Source organism: Trachurus trachurus (assembly GCF_905171665.1).
Source record: "Trachurus trachurus genome assembly, chromosome: 24".
NCBI classification, from domain to species: Eukaryota; Metazoa; Chordata; class Actinopteri; order Carangiformes; family Carangidae; genus Trachurus; species Trachurus trachurus.
The window spans coordinates 2,253,093-2,272,068 of record NC_139910.1 but is presented as its reverse complement, the minus strand read 5'-3'; the positions used below and the strand labels follow the sequence as shown (position 1 = coordinate 2,272,068).

The following is an 18,976-nucleotide window of genomic DNA, read 5'->3' as shown; positions in this document are numbered from 1 at the left end:
TTATGCACATCTATTTACTTAAATATCACAAATTATTTGAATTTTTTTACTGAGAAGTCTGGAAATTAGGGTCTGGAAAAAGTATGGAATTTGGAAATTTCAAATGTGTAGGAACCCTGTGAGTTACAGGGGGTCTCGGCGTAGCAGTGCATGTCCATATGACGGTTGCAAATGGATACCACTTTTCTTCGTAACAAAAAGACACACCAAAAAACATCCAAATACCTCCATGCTGCTCGTATGTAATGTCCCTCTTGTATTGAAGCCCCGAAATGCGAAATTGTTCCAATTTGGACGAATCAGGAAGAGGAGCTTCCACTACAAACAAGCTTGAAATATAGACTTATTTAATTTTTTTTGGAACAATTTCTCATGTCGGGGCTTCAATACAAGACGGACATTACATACGAGCAGCATGGAGGTATTTGGATGTTTTTTGGTGTGTCTTTTTGTTACGAAGACAGTTGGTATCCATTCACAACTGTCATATTGACATGCAGTGCTGCACGAAGCCCTGCTGTAACTCAGAGAAGCCACGGAGGACTCTGACTTTCAATTTTGGGTGAACTATCCCTTTAACACCTGAGAAGTTCCTGATGATGTGAAACTAAATCCAAGTCCAGGTCAGTTCAGACTCTGAATCTGACCATTAAAGCTCCATATTTGACTCCTTTTACATGTCTATTACAACAACAGGTCGGTGTCAGCCAATTAGAAGAGAGGAGGAGGCTCTGAGCCTCTCTTCTGATTGGCTGACTGATCAAATAAGAAACAGAGCAGATTTCAGAATAAAACACTCAGAGAAACTAAAAAATCCTGCAAGTTGTCGGTTGAATGGTGCTTGAAGGTGGTGGTGAGGGGGCGGGGCTTAGTTGTGACATCACAAAGTGACAGGAAGTCCTGATGGCTGGTTTTAAGGCTCAGTTTCTGAATACAGGCTGTGTGCATTTCTCTGTGGACTGAGGCTTTGATACTTTCACAGTATTAATATAGAACCTAGAGCTGCTTTATAATCACACTACACATGGACATCTACCTTTATACTGGATGGAGCTTTAACACAAACATCTACCTTTATACTGTATGGAGCTTTAACACAAACATCTACCTTTATACTGTATGGAGCTTTAACACAAACATCTACCTTTATACTGTATGGAGCTTTAACACAAACATCTACCTTTATACTGAAATAAAACCTCCATGTTTTTTTTATTTCTAGACCTTGACTGGTAGAATTGCTTTATTTCCCGTCAGTGTAATAATCTGTAGAGAGCTGCTCTGGAACATTTCCAGGTTTAGATTTGTGTGTGTGAATGAAGCTTGAATCTAAATTTTGCCCCGAGTTTGAGCTGAAGGTGTGTCTGCGTCACATCAGCAGTTCAGCTGTTTAACAGGCAGAGTGGAGCGTCACACACACACACACATAACACACACACACATACACACACACACATTTTTGAATTATGTAAAGTAATTAGGATTCACACTCGTTTTGTATCTCTCTCTCTCTCACACACACACGCACACGTTCAGCAGTCTTACTGGAGCACAGACACATTCACATTCACAGTCAGACACTTACAAATTAGCTCACAGACAGCAGCACACGTGCGCTGGCAGACAGTGGAGCACACACACACTTTCTCTCACACACTCACACACACTCACATTCTCACACACACACACACACACACTCACATTCTCACACACACACAGGCTGGCTCAGACGTGGCTGCAGGGTGTGTTATGTAGCACAGCTCCACTGGGAGAGGAAACAAAGCAGTAGCTCGCTAGCTTAGCGGCTGCTGCTGCTGCTGTTAGCTATAGCAGCTTTCATCTCTGGTAGTCGCCATGGAAACGCCTTCACAGCAGCAGCATCAGTAACCGTGGCGGCGGCGGTGCTGATCTGTCACTAAGTCGTCCTCATACAGCAGCATCCTTTATAATGTGTCTGTCTGTGTGTGTGTGTGTGTGTGTGTGTGTGTGTGTGTGTGTGTGTGTGTGTGTGTGTGGTTTTGGTTTCTTCCTGTTCACACACTCGCAATGTCAGTGATGCGTAAACTCGTCGGCCAATCAGAGGAGACTTCAGACTTGTACAGATTTAGCAGCAGCAGCAGCAGCAGCATCAGAGCCCAAAGGACAAAACACAACACAACCTCCCTGTTACTGTATCACAATGTTACACACACACACACACACACACACACACACACACACACACACACACACACACACACACACACACACACACACACACACACACACACACACACACACACACACACACACACACACACACACACAGGAGCTGAGTCCTCTGTTTTATCCTCTATTGGATCATTTTGTCCTTTTACATCTGTTTTTATTTTATAATGAAACGGAAGACGTCATATTGTGTTTATATGTTGTACATTTTCCTATTTGACTATATATTTATCTTTTTTGGGGTTACTTTTATTTATTTTTCATGATATTTATTTATTCATTTTCAAAATTGATGAAATAATTTTCTTGCAATTATCCTGTCTTTTAATTATTTCTTTATATTTAATTATTATTTATTTTGTCATTTTATAATATTTATTTATTCATGTCTTTATGAATTCATGATATTTATGTTGTATTTCTTTCCGATTTTCTGAATTGATGAGATAATTATTTTGTCTGTTTGGTATTGGTATTTTACGACGGAGTATTAGGGCCACGTTGAGAGAAGAAAAAAAAGAAGAAAAAAGAGAATAAAGTCATAAATTTACAAGAATAAAGTCGTAAATTTATGAGATTAAAGTCGTACACTTCCTACGAGAAAAAAGTCATAACATTATGAGAATAAAGTCGTAAATTTACGACTTTATTTGTCAATGTGGCCCTAATACTCCGTCGTAGTATTATCATTTTTGGATCATTTTTTTTGTTGATGATATTTATTCATTTTTCTGAATTGATGAGATAATTATCTTGTTTCTTTTTTTTTTAAAGATTTTTCAAAATGTTGTGTTTAGAATTGATGAAATAGTAATGAAAACAAATCTTTCATGTTTTTTCTGTTAAAGAACCAGTTAGTAAATGACCTCTAGACAGTAAATAACCAGTTAGTGAACAGTCGGACGGTGAAAGCGGTTAATGAAGCCGTCAGCGGCGATGAGACGTTCACAGCTCAGTGAACCGCGACACGGCCGAGTCAATAAACTGTCAGTTAGTTAATCAATGCACCTGTCAAACCCTCAGTCTGAGGGCCGCAGCCAGGTGTGTGTGTGTGTGTGTGTGTGTGTGTGTGTGTGTGTGTGTGTGTGTCAGTGCAGAGCGGTGTGTAACCGGGCCGTGTGCTCTCCCTCCTCCAGTTTGTCCGGCTGCCCCATCGCTGCTGCAGAGAAGATGGCGAAGGTTCATGAGAAGAGCCACACGCCGGACACCATCAGCCCCGGCAGCAAAACCAATCAGACGTCAGACCGCGTCCTCAGGTAACCGCCCACTCTGAGCAGAGCGACACTTCTGATTGGACGATGCAACCAACCACAGAATGATCATTATGGACTTAAATGTCTCTCAGAATCAATCAAGATGAATGAATGTCAACACTTTTTGAATATTTTTGTCATAAATCCCGAGGGATGCAGAATGGTGCCGTCAAAATTCCCAGCATACAGTGAATACATCACTGTATGCTGGGAAATAAAAATACCAATTTCTTTAAACAGACAAAATAATTATCTCATCAATTCAGAAAATCTAGAAAAACAAAGTAATTATGATGAATGAATAAATACATACATAAATAAATTACCAAAATAAAAGCTTAATATATAATATTCTAATTAAATATAAATGATTAAAAAGACAAGATAATTGCAAGAAAATTATTCAATCAAATTTGAAAATAAATAAATATCATAAAAAGGAACAAACTGGCAGTGATGGGAATAACAGCGTTATAAAATCGCAGTATTACTAATGGTGCTACTTTTTTCAGTCACGATTGATTAAAAAAGTTACAGTTTCCCCCGTTACAACGGCGTTAACCATTACTGACAATAAAATGCACCGTTACTTGACTCAAGAAGTTACGACACAAAATAATACACTTGAAAAAAGTGTAGCTACGTTATTTACACATTATTTTCAGTCCATCAACTAGTCTTATAGTTTTATAGTTGTCCACCAGCAAGCACTTTTTTTAATCTGTTATTTTGCCCAGCAGGTAGAGAGCACCATAGCATTTTCTTCTTTTGTTTTCTTCTTTTTAAAGTATTTTTATGAATTGTGTATTTCATTATTTGTCCTGCTTTTATTTCCTTTTGTTAAAAGCTGCTGTCACGAACAAATTTCCCCTCGGGGATGAAATAAAGTATAATCTAATCTAATCTAATCTAGTCGGAAAAAAGCAGTTTATCTGGAACTAACCAACTCACTCAGTATTCCTCCAGTGAGTTGGTTTGTCCAGATAAACAGAAGGTTAGGGGGGGCGAGTCCAAGCAATTTGACATATTTGAGCATTTTATTAAAAAGTAACACAACGCAATAGTTACTTTTCCTGGTAATAGTTACTTTCTTAAAAAAGTAACGAGCCCAAAACTGCAAACTGATAATAAAATAACATTTAGAGTTGGTTAAACTGTGGACGCTGCTCTGACCGCTCCTCGTCCTCTCAGGCCGATGTGCTTCGTGAAGCAGCTGGAGATTCCTCAGTACGGCTACAAGAACAACGTGCCGACCAGCACGCCGCGCTCCAACCTGGCCAAGGAGCTGGAGAAGTACTCCAAGACCAGCTACGACTACGGCGGCTACGACGGCCAGCACGGCGGCTACGGGAAGAGAGGCCCCACGTCCAAGTCCCACCACGGCCGGGACACGTCCCCGAAGGGATACGACGGTGAGGAAAACTAACGCTCCATCTCAGTTTCAGGCTTTTTGATTCAATGGCTGCACACACTTTATCTTCAGTGCTGGAATTTAAAGGGATAGTTCAACATTTTGGCAAATAGGCCCATTGCCATAACCCCTATAGTCATAGCAGTAGGTTCGTTACCTTTAATTGTCGGTGCAAGCTGTTTTTAGAACGGCGGAGCAGAGCCGTGAGCTGCTCAGAGCTACGCTACGGAGGCTCATTATGGGATTTCTTGGTTTCCCTCATCAAACTCATCAAATACACAATCCAACAACTCCACAATGCTCTGGTGGACAAGTTGTGAGCTGCACATTCACCACGCTATGAGATAATAACACAACGTTACCACACAGAGTTGTTTTAGAGGGAAATACAGAGACTGTTGATGAAAAACTGTCCCTGAAGGCAACGTGCATCAGCGGTTTTGCATGAATTTCCCTCTAAAACAACTCTGTGTGGTAACGTTGTGTTATTATCTCATAGCGTGGTGAATGTGCAGCTCACAACTTGTCCACCAGAGCGTTGTGGAGTTGTTGGATTGTGTATTTGATGAGTTTGATGAGGGAAACCAAGAAATCCCATAATGAGCCTCCGTAGCGTAGCTCTGAGCAGCTCGCCGCTCTGCTCCGCCGTTCTAAAAACATCTTGCACCGACAATTAAAGGTAACGAACCTACTGCTATGACTATAGGGATTATGGCAATGGGCCAATTTGCCAAAATGTTGAACTATCCCTTTAAATGAAGAAGGAGAAACGGGTCCAACAGCCTTGTTAGTTATATATCTGACAAACACACATTCGGTCTTTATTTTAATCTCTGTTTATTGATGCGTTTCATTATCGACCTCCCACACATACACGTAAAAAATAAAAAATAAAAAATGAAAAGATGAAGTCGAACTAATGTTGTTCCACATGCAGGTTTTTAAAAAAAAAAATTAAGATAAAATAAAATAAAAGCAGGCTAATGGAGGAGGAAGAAGAACACTCTGTACCTGAGGATGAAACTCACTCAATTCAATCAGCTTTATTTATTGGCATGAACAGAAATGTGTTGTTGCCAAAGCATTTTACTAAATATCTACATACATACATTACAATATTACAATTCATTACATTACATTACATTACATTACATTACATTACATTACATTACATTATATTACACTACATTACATTACAATTCATTACATTACATTACATTACATTACACTACACTCACTCACTCTTTGTTGCAGCAGCACCGGTGTTTTCCTCTTCTCCACATGACTGGAGTGAGAGAGACAGAGAGAAAGAGAGAGGGAGAGTAGAGGAATGGAGATGCCGAGGCTGCCTCCTCTCAGCCGAGGATGGAGGGATGGAGGAGTGGAGGAGGGAGGTGCAGATGGAGGGATTGTGGAGCAGAGCAGCGGAGAGATAATGAAGGCGAGCCCTGTTCCTCTGGCTCTGAGCCATCGCCGAGATGCAGGAGAGAGGATTTTTTAGACGAGGTGTCTGCGCTCTCCTCTCCTCCGTCACGACTCCCTCCTTCCTTCCCTCCTCTCCTCTTCTCTCCTCTCCTCTCCTCTCCTCCGCCACTTCTCTCTCCATCAGCATCACTCCAACTCACCATCGTACGATCACCCTCTCTCGCTTCTCCTCTCTTTCCTCTCTCACTCTTTTCTCTCTCTGTTTCTCATGAAAAGACTAAAACCTTTCTCTTTCTCTCTTTCTCTCTCTCTCTTTCTCTCTGACTCTGTCCCACTTCTCTTCCTCTCGGTGTCACTGCGTTCATCGATTCCTGCTGAAGACATTAACCTCCATGTTTGTAGTTTTTTTTTCTTCCATACACAATAATATATACAAAGTGTTGATGGTCACCTCTTAAAATTTGGAACCAGATTTTACATGTTTTTGAATAGTTTTTGTCATATATCTTAACCGTAATTCGTAGTGTCATAATAAGATGTAAAGAGGGGAAGCCAAATGGTGCAGTGAAACAAATAACCATGGTTTTGATTTATTTGACATATATAATAATATCACATGTCAAATGTGTAGTTTTCAGTTTACAGCATTTTGTTTTTTAACCCACTGGAGTTCATACGGATTATGTGTTTCGTACTCATATTAAGGGATGCAAAATAATATTAGCATACACAACATACCTGTTCTTGGTGATTATCTCCTAAAATTTGGAACCAGATTTGACATGTTTTTGAATAGTTTTTGTCATATATCTAAACTTGAATTCGCTGTATCTTAATAAGATGTAAACAGGGGAAGCCAAATGGTGCAGTGAAACAAATAACTATAGTTTTGATTTATTTGACATATATAATAATATCACATGTCACACATGTAGTTTTCAGTTTACAGCATTTTGTTTTTTAACCCACTGGAGTTAATTCTGATTATTTGTTTCATACTCATATTAAGGGATGCAAAATAATATTAGCATATACACAACATAGCTGTTCTTGGTGATTATCTCCTAACATTTAGAACCAGATTTTACTCTTTTTTGTTTTTTGGAATAGTGTTGTCATAACTTCTAATGTACATATGCTTATGGGGTGGATGTGAAGGGGGGAAGCCAAATGGTGCAGTGAAACAAATAACTATGGTTTTGATTTCTTACATACATAGTAACATTACATAAAGCAGTGATGTCAAATGCTAAGTCATTGTGTTTTGTTACGCAGGATTTACCTGTATGGGATGCAGAATGGTGCGCTCCAGTTTACAGCATGTTGTGAATACATACATACATCTACCTTGTCTTGATTGTTTGGAAAACAAATGTAAATGTTACAGCTCATTGTTGATGTCATCATATTCACAATGTACCTTTCCTAAAACTTTATTCATGATAATAATATAATAATAATAATAATAAACTTTATTTGTATAGCACCTTTCGCAGGTAGAGACCACAAAGTGCTTGATAACTTAGATTAGAATGTTTTTGAATAGTTTTGTCATAGATTTTAAAGCAGAAGTGAGTGATATATTTGTGTTAATATAAGTCTTAAATAGTTATATCTTCCGACAGCAATCACTTACATAGAGTGTTTGGACTGAAACACGGGTCTGTCAGTCACTCTGCTCTGCTCTGAGCCGAAGAGAAAACATTTATCGTATCCTACAGTTTTTATCCAATGAGGAGAGAGAACGGCATGCAGGGCTGTGTGTGCAGCCAAGGAACGCCGTGAATGTGGTGACGTAGCGACGAGGACTGTTATGGTGCGTTCAAGGAAACTCGTATTTTTCCGACCGTGAAGTGGTACCAGTTCGATCTGGTACGAGTTCACCGGTCGGAAGTTACGAGTGGCCGTTATAGTGACTTTCACCGGTAAAACAGGTCGGAAAAACACGAGTGGGTTGCCTGGAACGCTACAAAGTCGTAAGTTGTGACTTGAAGCTGTAATTTACGATTTCAAAAGCCTGCCTGGAACGCAGCATTAGCCAAAACGACCGGATCACTCACTTCTGCTTTAACTTCTCATTCATCATATGTCACAGTAATAAGATGTAAAGAAGGGAAACCAAATGGTGCAGTGAAACAATTAACTAACTTGATTTCTTCTATGTATTACGTAAAGCAGGGATGCCAAATGCTAAATCGTTGTGTTTTTTGTCACGCAGGTGAAAGGATTTACCTGCATGGGATGCAAAATGGTGCGTTCCACTTTATAACATGCTGTACAACATACAACATATATAATTTAATTTAGATTGTCTTGACTTTGTAAATTTTAGAGCTCAGTGGTTCCTACTGACGTCATTGTTGTCTTCTAAAATTTTGATTTGAATAGTTTTGACATGAATTTTAATCTATGCTAGCGAAATGGTGCAGTGACACAAACAATCAACATATATTACATAAAAGTCAGTCATGTCAATTTATTTTTTATTATTATTATTTCTAATTAAACCAGTAACATGCAGCACCTTTAATATTTGACTGAACAACAATGGTGGTTTGTTAAAAATGAGGAAACTCTGAGCTCCTTCATGTTTCCTTCTTTCAGTCAGACTCATTATTTTTTTTTACATAGTTTAAAATGCATCAGAAGTTCTTTTTTATAATTTTGGATCTCCTCTAACAATCCATCTGCTGCTCAGTTTGGCCGGACGCCACCATCGCTCTAACAAACCCACCATATGTGTGTGTGTGTGTGTGTGTGTGTCCCTGCAGCGAAGCGCTACTGTAAGACGTCGAGCCCGGCCAGCAGTACGACCAGCAGCTACGCTCCCAGCAGCAGCAGCAGCCTGAGCTGTGGAGGAGGAGGAGTAGGAGGAGTAGGAGGGGGAGGAGGAGGAGGAGGAGGGGGGAGCAGCGCCAGCAGCACCTGCAGCAAGAGCAGCTTCGACTACACACACGACATGGAGGCGGCGCACATGGCCGCCACCGCCATCCTCAACCTGTCCACCAGGTGCCGCGAGCTGCCGCACGCGCTGACCGGGAAACCACAAGACCTGCTCACACAGGTAGAGACACAGAGAGAGACAGACTACAGCTGAATCACCTGTTTTGATGTTACCGGAATGTTCTTGGAAGGTTAATCGAATGTTTTACAGTAAAGTAGCACTATCGCAAATTCCAATAGGCTACTTTGTTCGGCCACTAGATGGGGCCGGTGGTGCAGTGTATCAGATATAAACATCCTCGTCCTCTTTACCTTTAATTGTCAGTGCAAGCTATTTTTAGAACAGCGGTGCGCAGCCGCAAGCTGCTCAGATTTCTTGGTTTCCCTAAAAAAACTCATCAAATACACAATCCAACAACTCCAATCCAACAAGGTAATAACGTAACGTTACCAGACAGAGTTGTTTTAGAGGGAAATACAGAGACTGCTTGATGAAAAACTGTCCCTGAAGGCAACGTGCATCAGTGGTTTTGCATGAACTTCCCTCTAATACAACTCTGTCTGGCAACGTTCTGTTATTAGGGCCACGGGCCATCGCACCGGGCACTGGCCCCTACAGCTATGAATTTTTTTTTTTTTTGCATTGAAGTCAATGGGACGGGCGAAAAAAAAGTGTGAAAAAGAACAATAATTGGAGTTTTACAAACATCTACTGCTCAGGCATACTTTCACCTAGAGACTTCATTTGAACTTTAAACAGTAGACACAAGTCTTGTGTATTGGCGTATTATTCTACGTTTTGATAGGTCATATAGTTTTTGATCAATCCCTGATCAATGACCATGATCATTTTGGGAGAAATTATGAGATTATAATGGGTGTGTATTGCACGGAATGTTCGTGTGTCCACAATTTACACTCTACACACATAATTTTTTCAGAAAATTGTAGACAAACTTGTTCTGTCTCTCACCATGTGCTCAAAATATTACAGAATTTACAGAATAAGCCTCTGAGTGCGGCCACGTCTGTCTCTGCTCCTCATTGACTCCAATACAAATATTTTCTGAGAGAAGCAGAACGGGCCGATGTTTTAAAACTGCCAGCGTCTCCAAAATATTTACTGTAGAAACACCAAATCGTACCAAATTTTTCAGGAAGTCCTTAGAGCAATGTGATCTGTGTTTTGTTCTGATAGGAGTTACCGTTTTGTCAGAGTAAGCCTAAATGTGAGACCGGTGCAGAGGCAGAAAATGGCTCTTTTTCTCCACGTTTCTGTCTGTCTCAGCCTGCAGGGGCCCCTATCGCCGTGGTAACCTCTTTGATCCTCAGGCCAGAGCTCGTTAACTTCATAAACAATCCACCTGGCGCTCGTTTAAATGTTTATAAACACCGACACACAGACTGACACAGGATGCAGCTCGTGTCAAGTCAGTCACACTAAAGACTCTAAAGCCAGCTTCATGTGATTACAGTTACAGACACACACACACATCAAAACACACAGGTAACATACAAATGCGCGCGTAAGATGGCAAAACCGGCCGTAGTTCCTGTGGCCCTCTCAAAACTTCTCAGAGGAAATTTTCTAGTTATCTCATAGCGTGGTGAATGTGCAGGTCACAACTTGTCCACCAGAACGTTGTGGAGTTGTTGGATTGTGTATTTGATGAGTTTGATGAGGGAAACCAAGAAATTAGCCATTAGCCTCCGTAGCGTAGCTCTGAGCAGCTCGCGGCTCTGCTCCGCCGTTCTAAAAATAGCTTGCACCGACAATTAAAGGTAACGAATCTATGCTATGATTTGCCAAAATGTTAAACTATCCCTTTAAAATGTTCCTTATTGAATGTTTAGTAGAAAACTTGTATCGTTATGTGTTAGCTTAGTTATCTCTGTGTCTGTCGTCCTCCTGGTGTCTCCCTGTCAGAGTCCGGTGGGCGACCTTGATGACGGCGGCGGGGCGGTGGACGTGTCCGGCGTTCCCGGCGGTCCCGGCGGTCCGGAGGGGAGCGGCACGGTGCTGACCCCGCTGCAGCCCATGTCGCCCCAGCGCCAGGCCATGATGAGCAGCCGCTGCTACCAGCTGAGCGAGGCCGACTGCTGGGAGCTGCCCGTCGACTACACCAAGATCAAACGGCTCGGCGACGACACGGAGCACAAGGAGGTAACAGGAAGCGCCGCCGCACTTCACAATAAAAGTCCTCTGTGTGTGTGTGTGTGTTAAAAGTTAAAACGACAGATCCAGAGTGAAAGGAGCCGTCGTTAAAACAGTTTCCTCCTGCAAATTAGCTCTGACTCAGCTGATGAGAGTTACACTGTAAAAACAACACAACAACACGTCCTGTGAACAGGAAGCTCCGTCTTTAAGATTTAAAGCAGAAGTAAGGTGAATGTTTGTGTTAATATAAGTCTTAAATAGTTCTATCTTCCGACAGCAATCACTTCTATAGAGTGTTTGGACTGAAACACGGGTCTGTCAGTCACTCTGCTCTGCTCTGAGCCCAGGAGAAAACTTTCCTTGTATCCTACAACCTTTATCCAATGAGGAGAACGGCATAAAGGGGCAGTCCTCTCTGTGTGTGCAGCCAAGGGATGCGTGTGAATGTGGTGACGTAGGGACGAGGGCGGGGACTGCTAACTCCATGGGCTGACAGGAAGTTAGACAAAACCACCGGATCACTTACTTCTGCTTTAACAGATTATTTTTTTAATTTAAAGGGACTACGAGGAGTTTTGGAAAGCAAAGCGTTTTCACACTACATTTCCCATGAGCCTCCACATGCACGGTGAAATTCTTGGACCGGCGCAAGACGGACAAAATCGAAAACAATTGGCAAAATGTTTTCATTCATCAAGAATGGAAGTCGGAGGTTGGAAGACGATCAGATACCGTCGTAGTTCCGACCATAAACGATGCCAACTAGCGATCCGGTGGTGTTATTCCCATGACCCGCCGGGCAGCGTCGGGAAAACCAAAACTAGGAAATGCTGGGCGAGTCGACCACTAAATAATAATGAAATACAAACTCCTCGTTGTCTGTTTAAGGGTTAGCAGCATGTTATTCTTTGCAAACGTGACATTTAGGAAAGTTTGTTTTATTTGTGAGAAATTCTTAAATTAGCACAAAACATTAACTTATCACACAAAGTCAAAGCAGACCTGATTAGTGCAGAGTTTACAGCTGAGTTAAAGTTAAAGTTCTCAGAGTTTAGTGTCAGGTTTTATAAAGTTCATAAAGTCTTATAGTTGAAATCAAAACTTTACTTTATTTCTTCATCATTTCTCGGTAGTTTCCTGTGTAATTTGGCTCCAATTAAAGGTTAAACAGAAGATTCTGTGACTGAATATTTTTGTAATTTATTGACTGTGAATGAAAGTTTGTAATTTCCATAAAATGCAGCAACAGTTATTAGTCGGAAAATATCCAATAATTATTGAAATGAAGAAAATCTTTGTTTGTTTGATTTGCTTCTTAATATTCACATCAAATGCAAAATATAAGATGAAAAACTAACACCTTCATCATGAGCTGTGATATTTTATATATTCATGCTGTGAGGATCTTTGTTTTAGATTTAATCGCATCTCAGAAACACAAACACAATTTACTCCTGAGTTGAAACGGTCACTGTCGTCAACTCTGTCCAGTTCTCGTCTCGTCTCTGCTCTGCTCTGTGAAGTGAAGCTGCAGGAAGCTGAAAAGCTGAATTAACGCCGCTAATACAGAAGTAAAACACGGTAGATCATCTGCTGCTGCACGGCCCCTAAACCCTCACAGATCTGATATCACACAGAGCAATCCATGCAGCAAATTGCTACATTTGCCGCGTCGGATTTAGGAGCGCTGAAGTGAAAGGTTTTAATCAGGAGAGTAATTGCGTTTTGTTAATGAAGCACGACATTGCAGAGGAAGAAAGAAGGAGGCTGCAGCCCCCCCCCCCCCCCCACGAGCAGCTGATGGGATTTTTCTCTCCAGACGCTCCTGAGTGAGAAAAGTCCCGGCTGAGGAGCGAGGAGGAGTGAATGTGTGGACGACGGAGCAGCAGAGTCACACCTGAGGAGACAGACAGGAAGCTGAGGGACAGGTGTCGTCTCACCTCCCGATGCTTTTAGATGTTTCAGTGAGAGACGGCGTCTTTATTTAAAGATCCAAAGCTGCTTTTTTAACATTTAACACAAACCTCTACCTTTATTCTGAAGGAGCTTTACTGTAACACAAACATCGACCTTTATTCTGAAGGAGCTTTAATACAAACGTCGACCTTTATTTTGAAGGAGCTTTAACACAAACATCGACCTTTATTCTGAAGGAGCTTTAATACAAACATCTACCTTTATTTTGAAGAAGCTTTAACACAGACATCTACCTTTATTCTGAAGGAGCTTTAATACAAACATCTACCTTTATTTTGAAGGAGCTTTAACACAAACATCTACCTTTATTTTGAAGGAGCTTTAACACAAACATCTGCCTTTATTCTGAAGGAGCTTTAATACAGACATCTACCTTTATTCTGAAGGAGCTTTAATACAAACATCTACCTTTATTCTGAAGGAGCTTTAACACAAACATCTACTTTTATTCTGAAGGAGCTTTAATACAGACATCTACCTTTATTTTGAAGGAGCTTTAACGCAAACATCTACCTTTATTCTGAAGGAGCTTTAACACAAACATCTACTTTTATTCTGAAGGAGCTTTAACACAAACATCTACCTTTATTCTGAAGGAGCTTTAACACAAACATCTACCTTTATTCTGAAGGAGCTTTAATACAAACATCTACCTTTATTCTGAAGGAGCTTTAACACAAACATCTACTTTTATTCTGAAGGAGCTTTAATACAAACGTCGACCTTTATTTTGAAGGAGCTTTAACACAAACATCTACCTTTATTCTGAAGGAGCTTTAACGCAAACATCTACTTTTATTCTGAAGGAGCTTTAATACAGACATCTACCTTTATTCTGAAGGAGCTTTAATACAAACATCTACCTTTATTCTGAAGGAGCTTTAACACAAACATCTACTTTTATTCTGAAGGAGCTTTAATACAAACATCTACCTTTATTCTGAAGGAGCTTTAATACAAACATCTACCTTTATTCTGAAGGAGCTTTAACACAAACATCTACCTTTATTCTATGTATATGGAGCTTGATAAGATGGCGGCTGTGTGTTCAGGTTTGTTCCTCTCCGTGTGAGGTTGTGTTGTGTGTATATTGCCTGTGTAACCGTGGTAACGAGGAGCTTGTAAAGTGACGTGTTGTAGTCGTCTTATTTCTCGTCCTTACACCAGAGCGACGAGCTGGACCCGTTCCAGGAGCTGCTGGACGAGCAGCGCTACCCGGCCGAGGTCGCCATGCCCAGCCCCAAACACCACAAATACCCCGCCTGCAAGGAGGGCAAGAAGGAGCTCATCACGTAAGACTCACCACACACACACACACACACACACACACACACACACACACACACACACACACACACACACACACACACACACACACACACACACACCTGACCTTTGACCCACGATAAGGAGGATGATCAGCCATCAAATGATGTTGAATTGTTCACAGTGGTGGACAGTAACGGAGTAAATTTACTTGAGTACTGTACTTAGAGGGATAGTATCATTTTTTTTAAAAGTGGGGTTGTATGATCTCCAAATAGCCCCTAAGTACTTTAATTGCAGTAGAAGACTCTCTGCACTCCTCCCGTTAGAAACGCCAGCCCATAATAGCCCTGCCCAGAGATTTACAACATACAGTGTTGTGAACAGACCCAAAGAAACTGCCTATTTTCACGGCCTAAAAGAGGTTTTACGTGAAAAAAATTACACCGTTCCATTGTTCGCTATAATATAATTTTTTCCAGCCCTTCAAAGTGCAGGAAAAACACAGTTTTTATTTGGACCTAACCAACTCACGTATCCCTCCGCCCAGGGTTAGCGCCTGCCGATCAGCAGTTGGTTAGGTCCAAATAAAAACTGTGTTTTTCCTGCACTTTGAAGGGCTGGAAAAAATTATATTATAGTGAACAATGGAACTGTGTATTTTTTTTCAGGTAAAACCTCTTTTAGGCCGTGAAAATAGGCCGTTTCTTTGGGTCTGTTCACAACACTGTATGTTGTAAATCTCTGGGCAGGGCTATGGGCTGGCGTTGCTAACGGGAGGAGTGCAGAGAGTCTTCTACTGCAATTAAAGTACTTAAGGGCTATTTGTAGATCATACAACCCCACTTTAAAAAAATGCTACTATCCCTTTAACATTTCCCAGCTTGGGATCAATAAAGTATATCTATCTATCCATCTAAAACCGTTGTTCCCTCCACCTGCTGCAGGTTGTCCAGCTGTCAACTCGCCGACAAGAACATCCGCGGGATGATGACGTCCAACGCACAGGAGCTCAAGTGAGTCCAGATCAGAATCCAGAATAATAATAGAGAGCCTAAGTGGAAGCAGGAAGTAACGTCGCCATGGAACCTCAATTCAGAAAAAGTCTCCATGTCAGTGAATGGGAGTCAAAATTTTATTTCGTGATGCAATTGAATTGTGCCATGAGAAAAAAATATGACCTTAACCTGTTTAAAACATCACGTTTCATGAAGAGAAATCAGCAGTTTGTTGTAATTCCGCCAACACATGGCGCCCTTCCTTTCCCGTGTCAGTTGGTGACGTATTTTTTGTGGGACACCAGATCTGTAGTCCGCAGAGCGTCTTCACACAAATACATTCTTCTGTTGCCGTTTTACAACAAACTGCTGGTTTTTTGGCCTGAAACGTGATGTTTTAAGTAGGTTAAGGTCATATTTTTCGGATCACAAAATAAAATTTTGACTCCCCTTCATTTACATGGACATTTTTTCCGAGTTGAGGTCCCATGGCGACGTTACTTCCTGCTTCCGCTTAGGCTCTCTATAGAACGAATCACCTTGTTGTTTACAACTACTTCCAGGTAGAAAACCAGCATGAGAACAACGGTGACTGACGAGAGTTTCGCTATATCATTTTTCATGTCACTATATCACCGTTTAATTGTCCGTTGGACAAACATTACTATTTCTGTGCAAATTTTTGTAATTAGTCATAGATTAGCCGGGCTAACAGTTAGCTACCTGTTTAACTTTAATAACTCAGTGACTCAATAAACGCTCCATGAAAAACTATTTTCTCCAGCGGATATCTGAGTTCCAACATGACTGAGCTAACTGGAGTAGTTTCATGTCGTGTCCCACAACGGGAGGGTTTTAACAGCTGACGTCCTGCTGTTAGCTTAGCTACTGCTGTTAGCTTAGCTACCGTTAGCTGTCCCTGTCAGCTGAGCCACTGATGCTTTCTAGACACTGTGATTCCCCCAAACTGAATAAATACAACACATAGCAACACAAAACACACACACAGAAATAGTAATGTTTCTTCAATCATTTCAGATTTGTCTAAACGGTGACAGGGCGTGAAAAATATGATATATAGCTAAACTCTCGTTCGTTACTATTGATCTCATTCAAATTACGTGCTGGTTTTCTACCCGGAAGTAGAATGTAAACAACAAGGAGATTCGGTCTAAAATAATAATAATAAGAAAAAGAAGAAGCAGTAGGTTCAGTTTCCTTCAGTTCCTAATGAAGCTGCTGTCCTCTGTAGGTGTCCGACCCCCAGCTGCGACGGATCTGGACACATCACTGGAAACTACGCCTCCCACAGGAGGTACAGGCACGCTGAACACAGACACACACACACTAAACACACACACATACACACACTAAACACACACACACTTCACTGCCCTGTCCACCATGCACGCCGTCTCACCTCTGTCCTCCCTTCCGTCCATCAGTCTGTCCGGTTGTCCTCGAGCCAAGAAGAGCGGCATCAAGATCGTCCACAGCAAAGAGGACAAAGACGACCAGGAGCCCATCAAGTGAGTTTTTTTTTTTTCCCATGATGCTTTGAGAACTCTGTTTAATCTGATTTATTCCTCCTCGGTCGCCACATCCAGCCACAGCGCTGTGTTTTACAGACTGAACCTGAAGTAACCGTGAAGATCTTAAACTTTAAGATCTTCACAAAAAAAATGCTACTATCCCTTTAAGACTTAAAGGGATAGTAGCATTTTTTTAAAGTGGGGTTGTATGATCTACATACATTGTATGATCGGTTTCGTGGCGAGTCATGAGAATAACGCCGCCGAATCTCCGTTTATGGTGGGAACTACGACGGTATGTGATCGTCTTCCAACCTCTGACTTTAATTCTTGATGAATGAAAACATGAGTCTGTCTTGCGCCGGTCAAAGAATTTCACGGTGCGGAGGCTCATAAATGTAGTGAGAAAACACTTCACTTTAACAAAACTCCTCATTGTCCCTTTAATCCATCAAAAGCGAAAACATTGACGTGAAAAATTAAATGAACTCTTATTTAAACCTCTTGAGCTTCGTCCTGTTGACACCTTCATCCATCTTCATCCTGTTTGAGATGCGACCCGTGTCCTCCAACCTTTCTACCGCCAGGTGGGCGGAGTCACAGCCCGTCGCCGCGGCAGCCAGGAAAAGGTTACGACCAGTGAGCGTTTGACATTTGTGTTGAGGCGCCGTAACGTTGAGCCACCGCGACTCGGTTCATCCTCCTCCGTCCCCCAGCAGGGTTAATTAAGATTAACCTGAACTTAACCTCGTTATACTGATGAGGCCCAGTGGAGGAGGAGCAATAGGAGAGAGGAGAAGGAGGTGGAGGAGAGAGGAGGAGGAGAGAGGAAGAGGAGGAAGAGGAGAGAGGAAGAGGAGGAGAGAGGAAGAGGAGGGGGAGGAGGAGGCGGTGGAGGAGAGAGGAAGAGGAGGAGGAGAAATAGGAGAGAGGAAGAGGAGAGAGGAGGAGGAGAAATAGGGGAGAGGAAGAGGAGGAGAGGGGAAGAGGAGGAGAGAGGAGAAATAGGAGAGAGGAAGAGGAGGAGAACGAGGAGGAGGAAAAGGAGGAAGGGGAGGAGAGAGGAACAGGAAGAGTAGGGGAAGGAGGAGAGAGGAAAAGGAGGAGGAGAGAGGAAGAGGGGAGGAGGAGGTGAAATAGGAGAGAAGAAGAGGAAGAGAAGGAGGACGAGAGAGGAGAAATAGGAGAGAGGAAGAGGAGATAGAGGAAGAGAAAGGGGGACGAGGTGGAGGGAGAGGAAGAGAAGAGAGGGAGAAGAGAGAGGAAGAGGAGGAGGAGAGAGGAGGAAGAGGAGGAGGAGAGAGGAGGAGGAGGAGAGAGGAAGAGGAGGAGGAGAGAGGAGGAGGAGGAGAGGGGAAGAGGAGGAGGAGGAAGAGGAGAGAGGAGGAGGAGGAGAGGGGAAGAGGAGAGAGGAAGAGGAGGAGGAGGAGAGAGGAGGAGAGGGGAAGAGGAGGAGGAGGAAGAGGAGAGAGGAAAAGGAGGAGGAGGAGAGAGAGGAAGATGAAGAGGAGAAAGAGGAGAGATGAAGAAGAGGAGGAGGAGAAATAGGAGATAAGAGGAGGAGGAGGAGTTGAACTGTCCCTCCATAAAAACGTCTTAAAGTTTTAGTTCAGTACTTTTCTTTTTTTTTTAAACATTGATCCAGATTTTCAGAATAAAACACCCAGAGACCAGTGGGTCCATGTGGTGGTGGTGAGGGGGCGGGGCTTAGTATTTGTGACATCACAGAGTAACAGGAAGTGCTGCAGGGCTTAGTAGTTGTGACATCACAGAGTAACAGGAAGTGCTGCCGGCTGTGTGTTTCC

At 42.0% G+C, this 18,976-nt stretch overlaps 2 protein-coding genes across 2 annotated transcripts in view; one reads left to right on the top strand and one right to left on the bottom strand.

Annotated features, from left to right (window-relative positions):
- Positions 1 to 18,976, bottom strand: part of LOC311007695 (uncharacterized protein) — an 85,213-nt gene that overhangs the window by 30,631 nt on the left and 35,606 nt on the right. The window lies entirely within an intron of this gene.
- The window catches only part of myt1la (myelin transcription factor 1-like, a), a gene marked incomplete at both ends in the record, with an annotated part of 70,907 nt that overhangs the window by 43,252 nt on the left and 8,679 nt on the right, over positions 1 to 18,976 (top strand). Inside the window, 8 exons of the mRNA XM_084000956.1 lie at positions 3,345 to 3,464; positions 4,653 to 4,873; positions 9,069 to 9,361; positions 11,168 to 11,404; positions 14,543 to 14,667; positions 15,589 to 15,657; positions 16,892 to 16,954; positions 17,085 to 17,168. Of these exons, the coding sequence (XP_083857082.1) occupies positions 3,345 to 3,464; positions 4,653 to 4,873; positions 9,069 to 9,361; positions 11,168 to 11,404; positions 14,543 to 14,667; positions 15,589 to 15,657; positions 16,892 to 16,954; positions 17,085 to 17,168 (1,212 nt within the window). The remainder of the gene's footprint in view (positions 1 to 3,344; positions 3,465 to 4,652; positions 4,874 to 9,068; positions 9,362 to 11,167; positions 11,405 to 14,542; positions 14,668 to 15,588; positions 15,658 to 16,891; positions 16,955 to 17,084; positions 17,169 to 18,976) is intronic.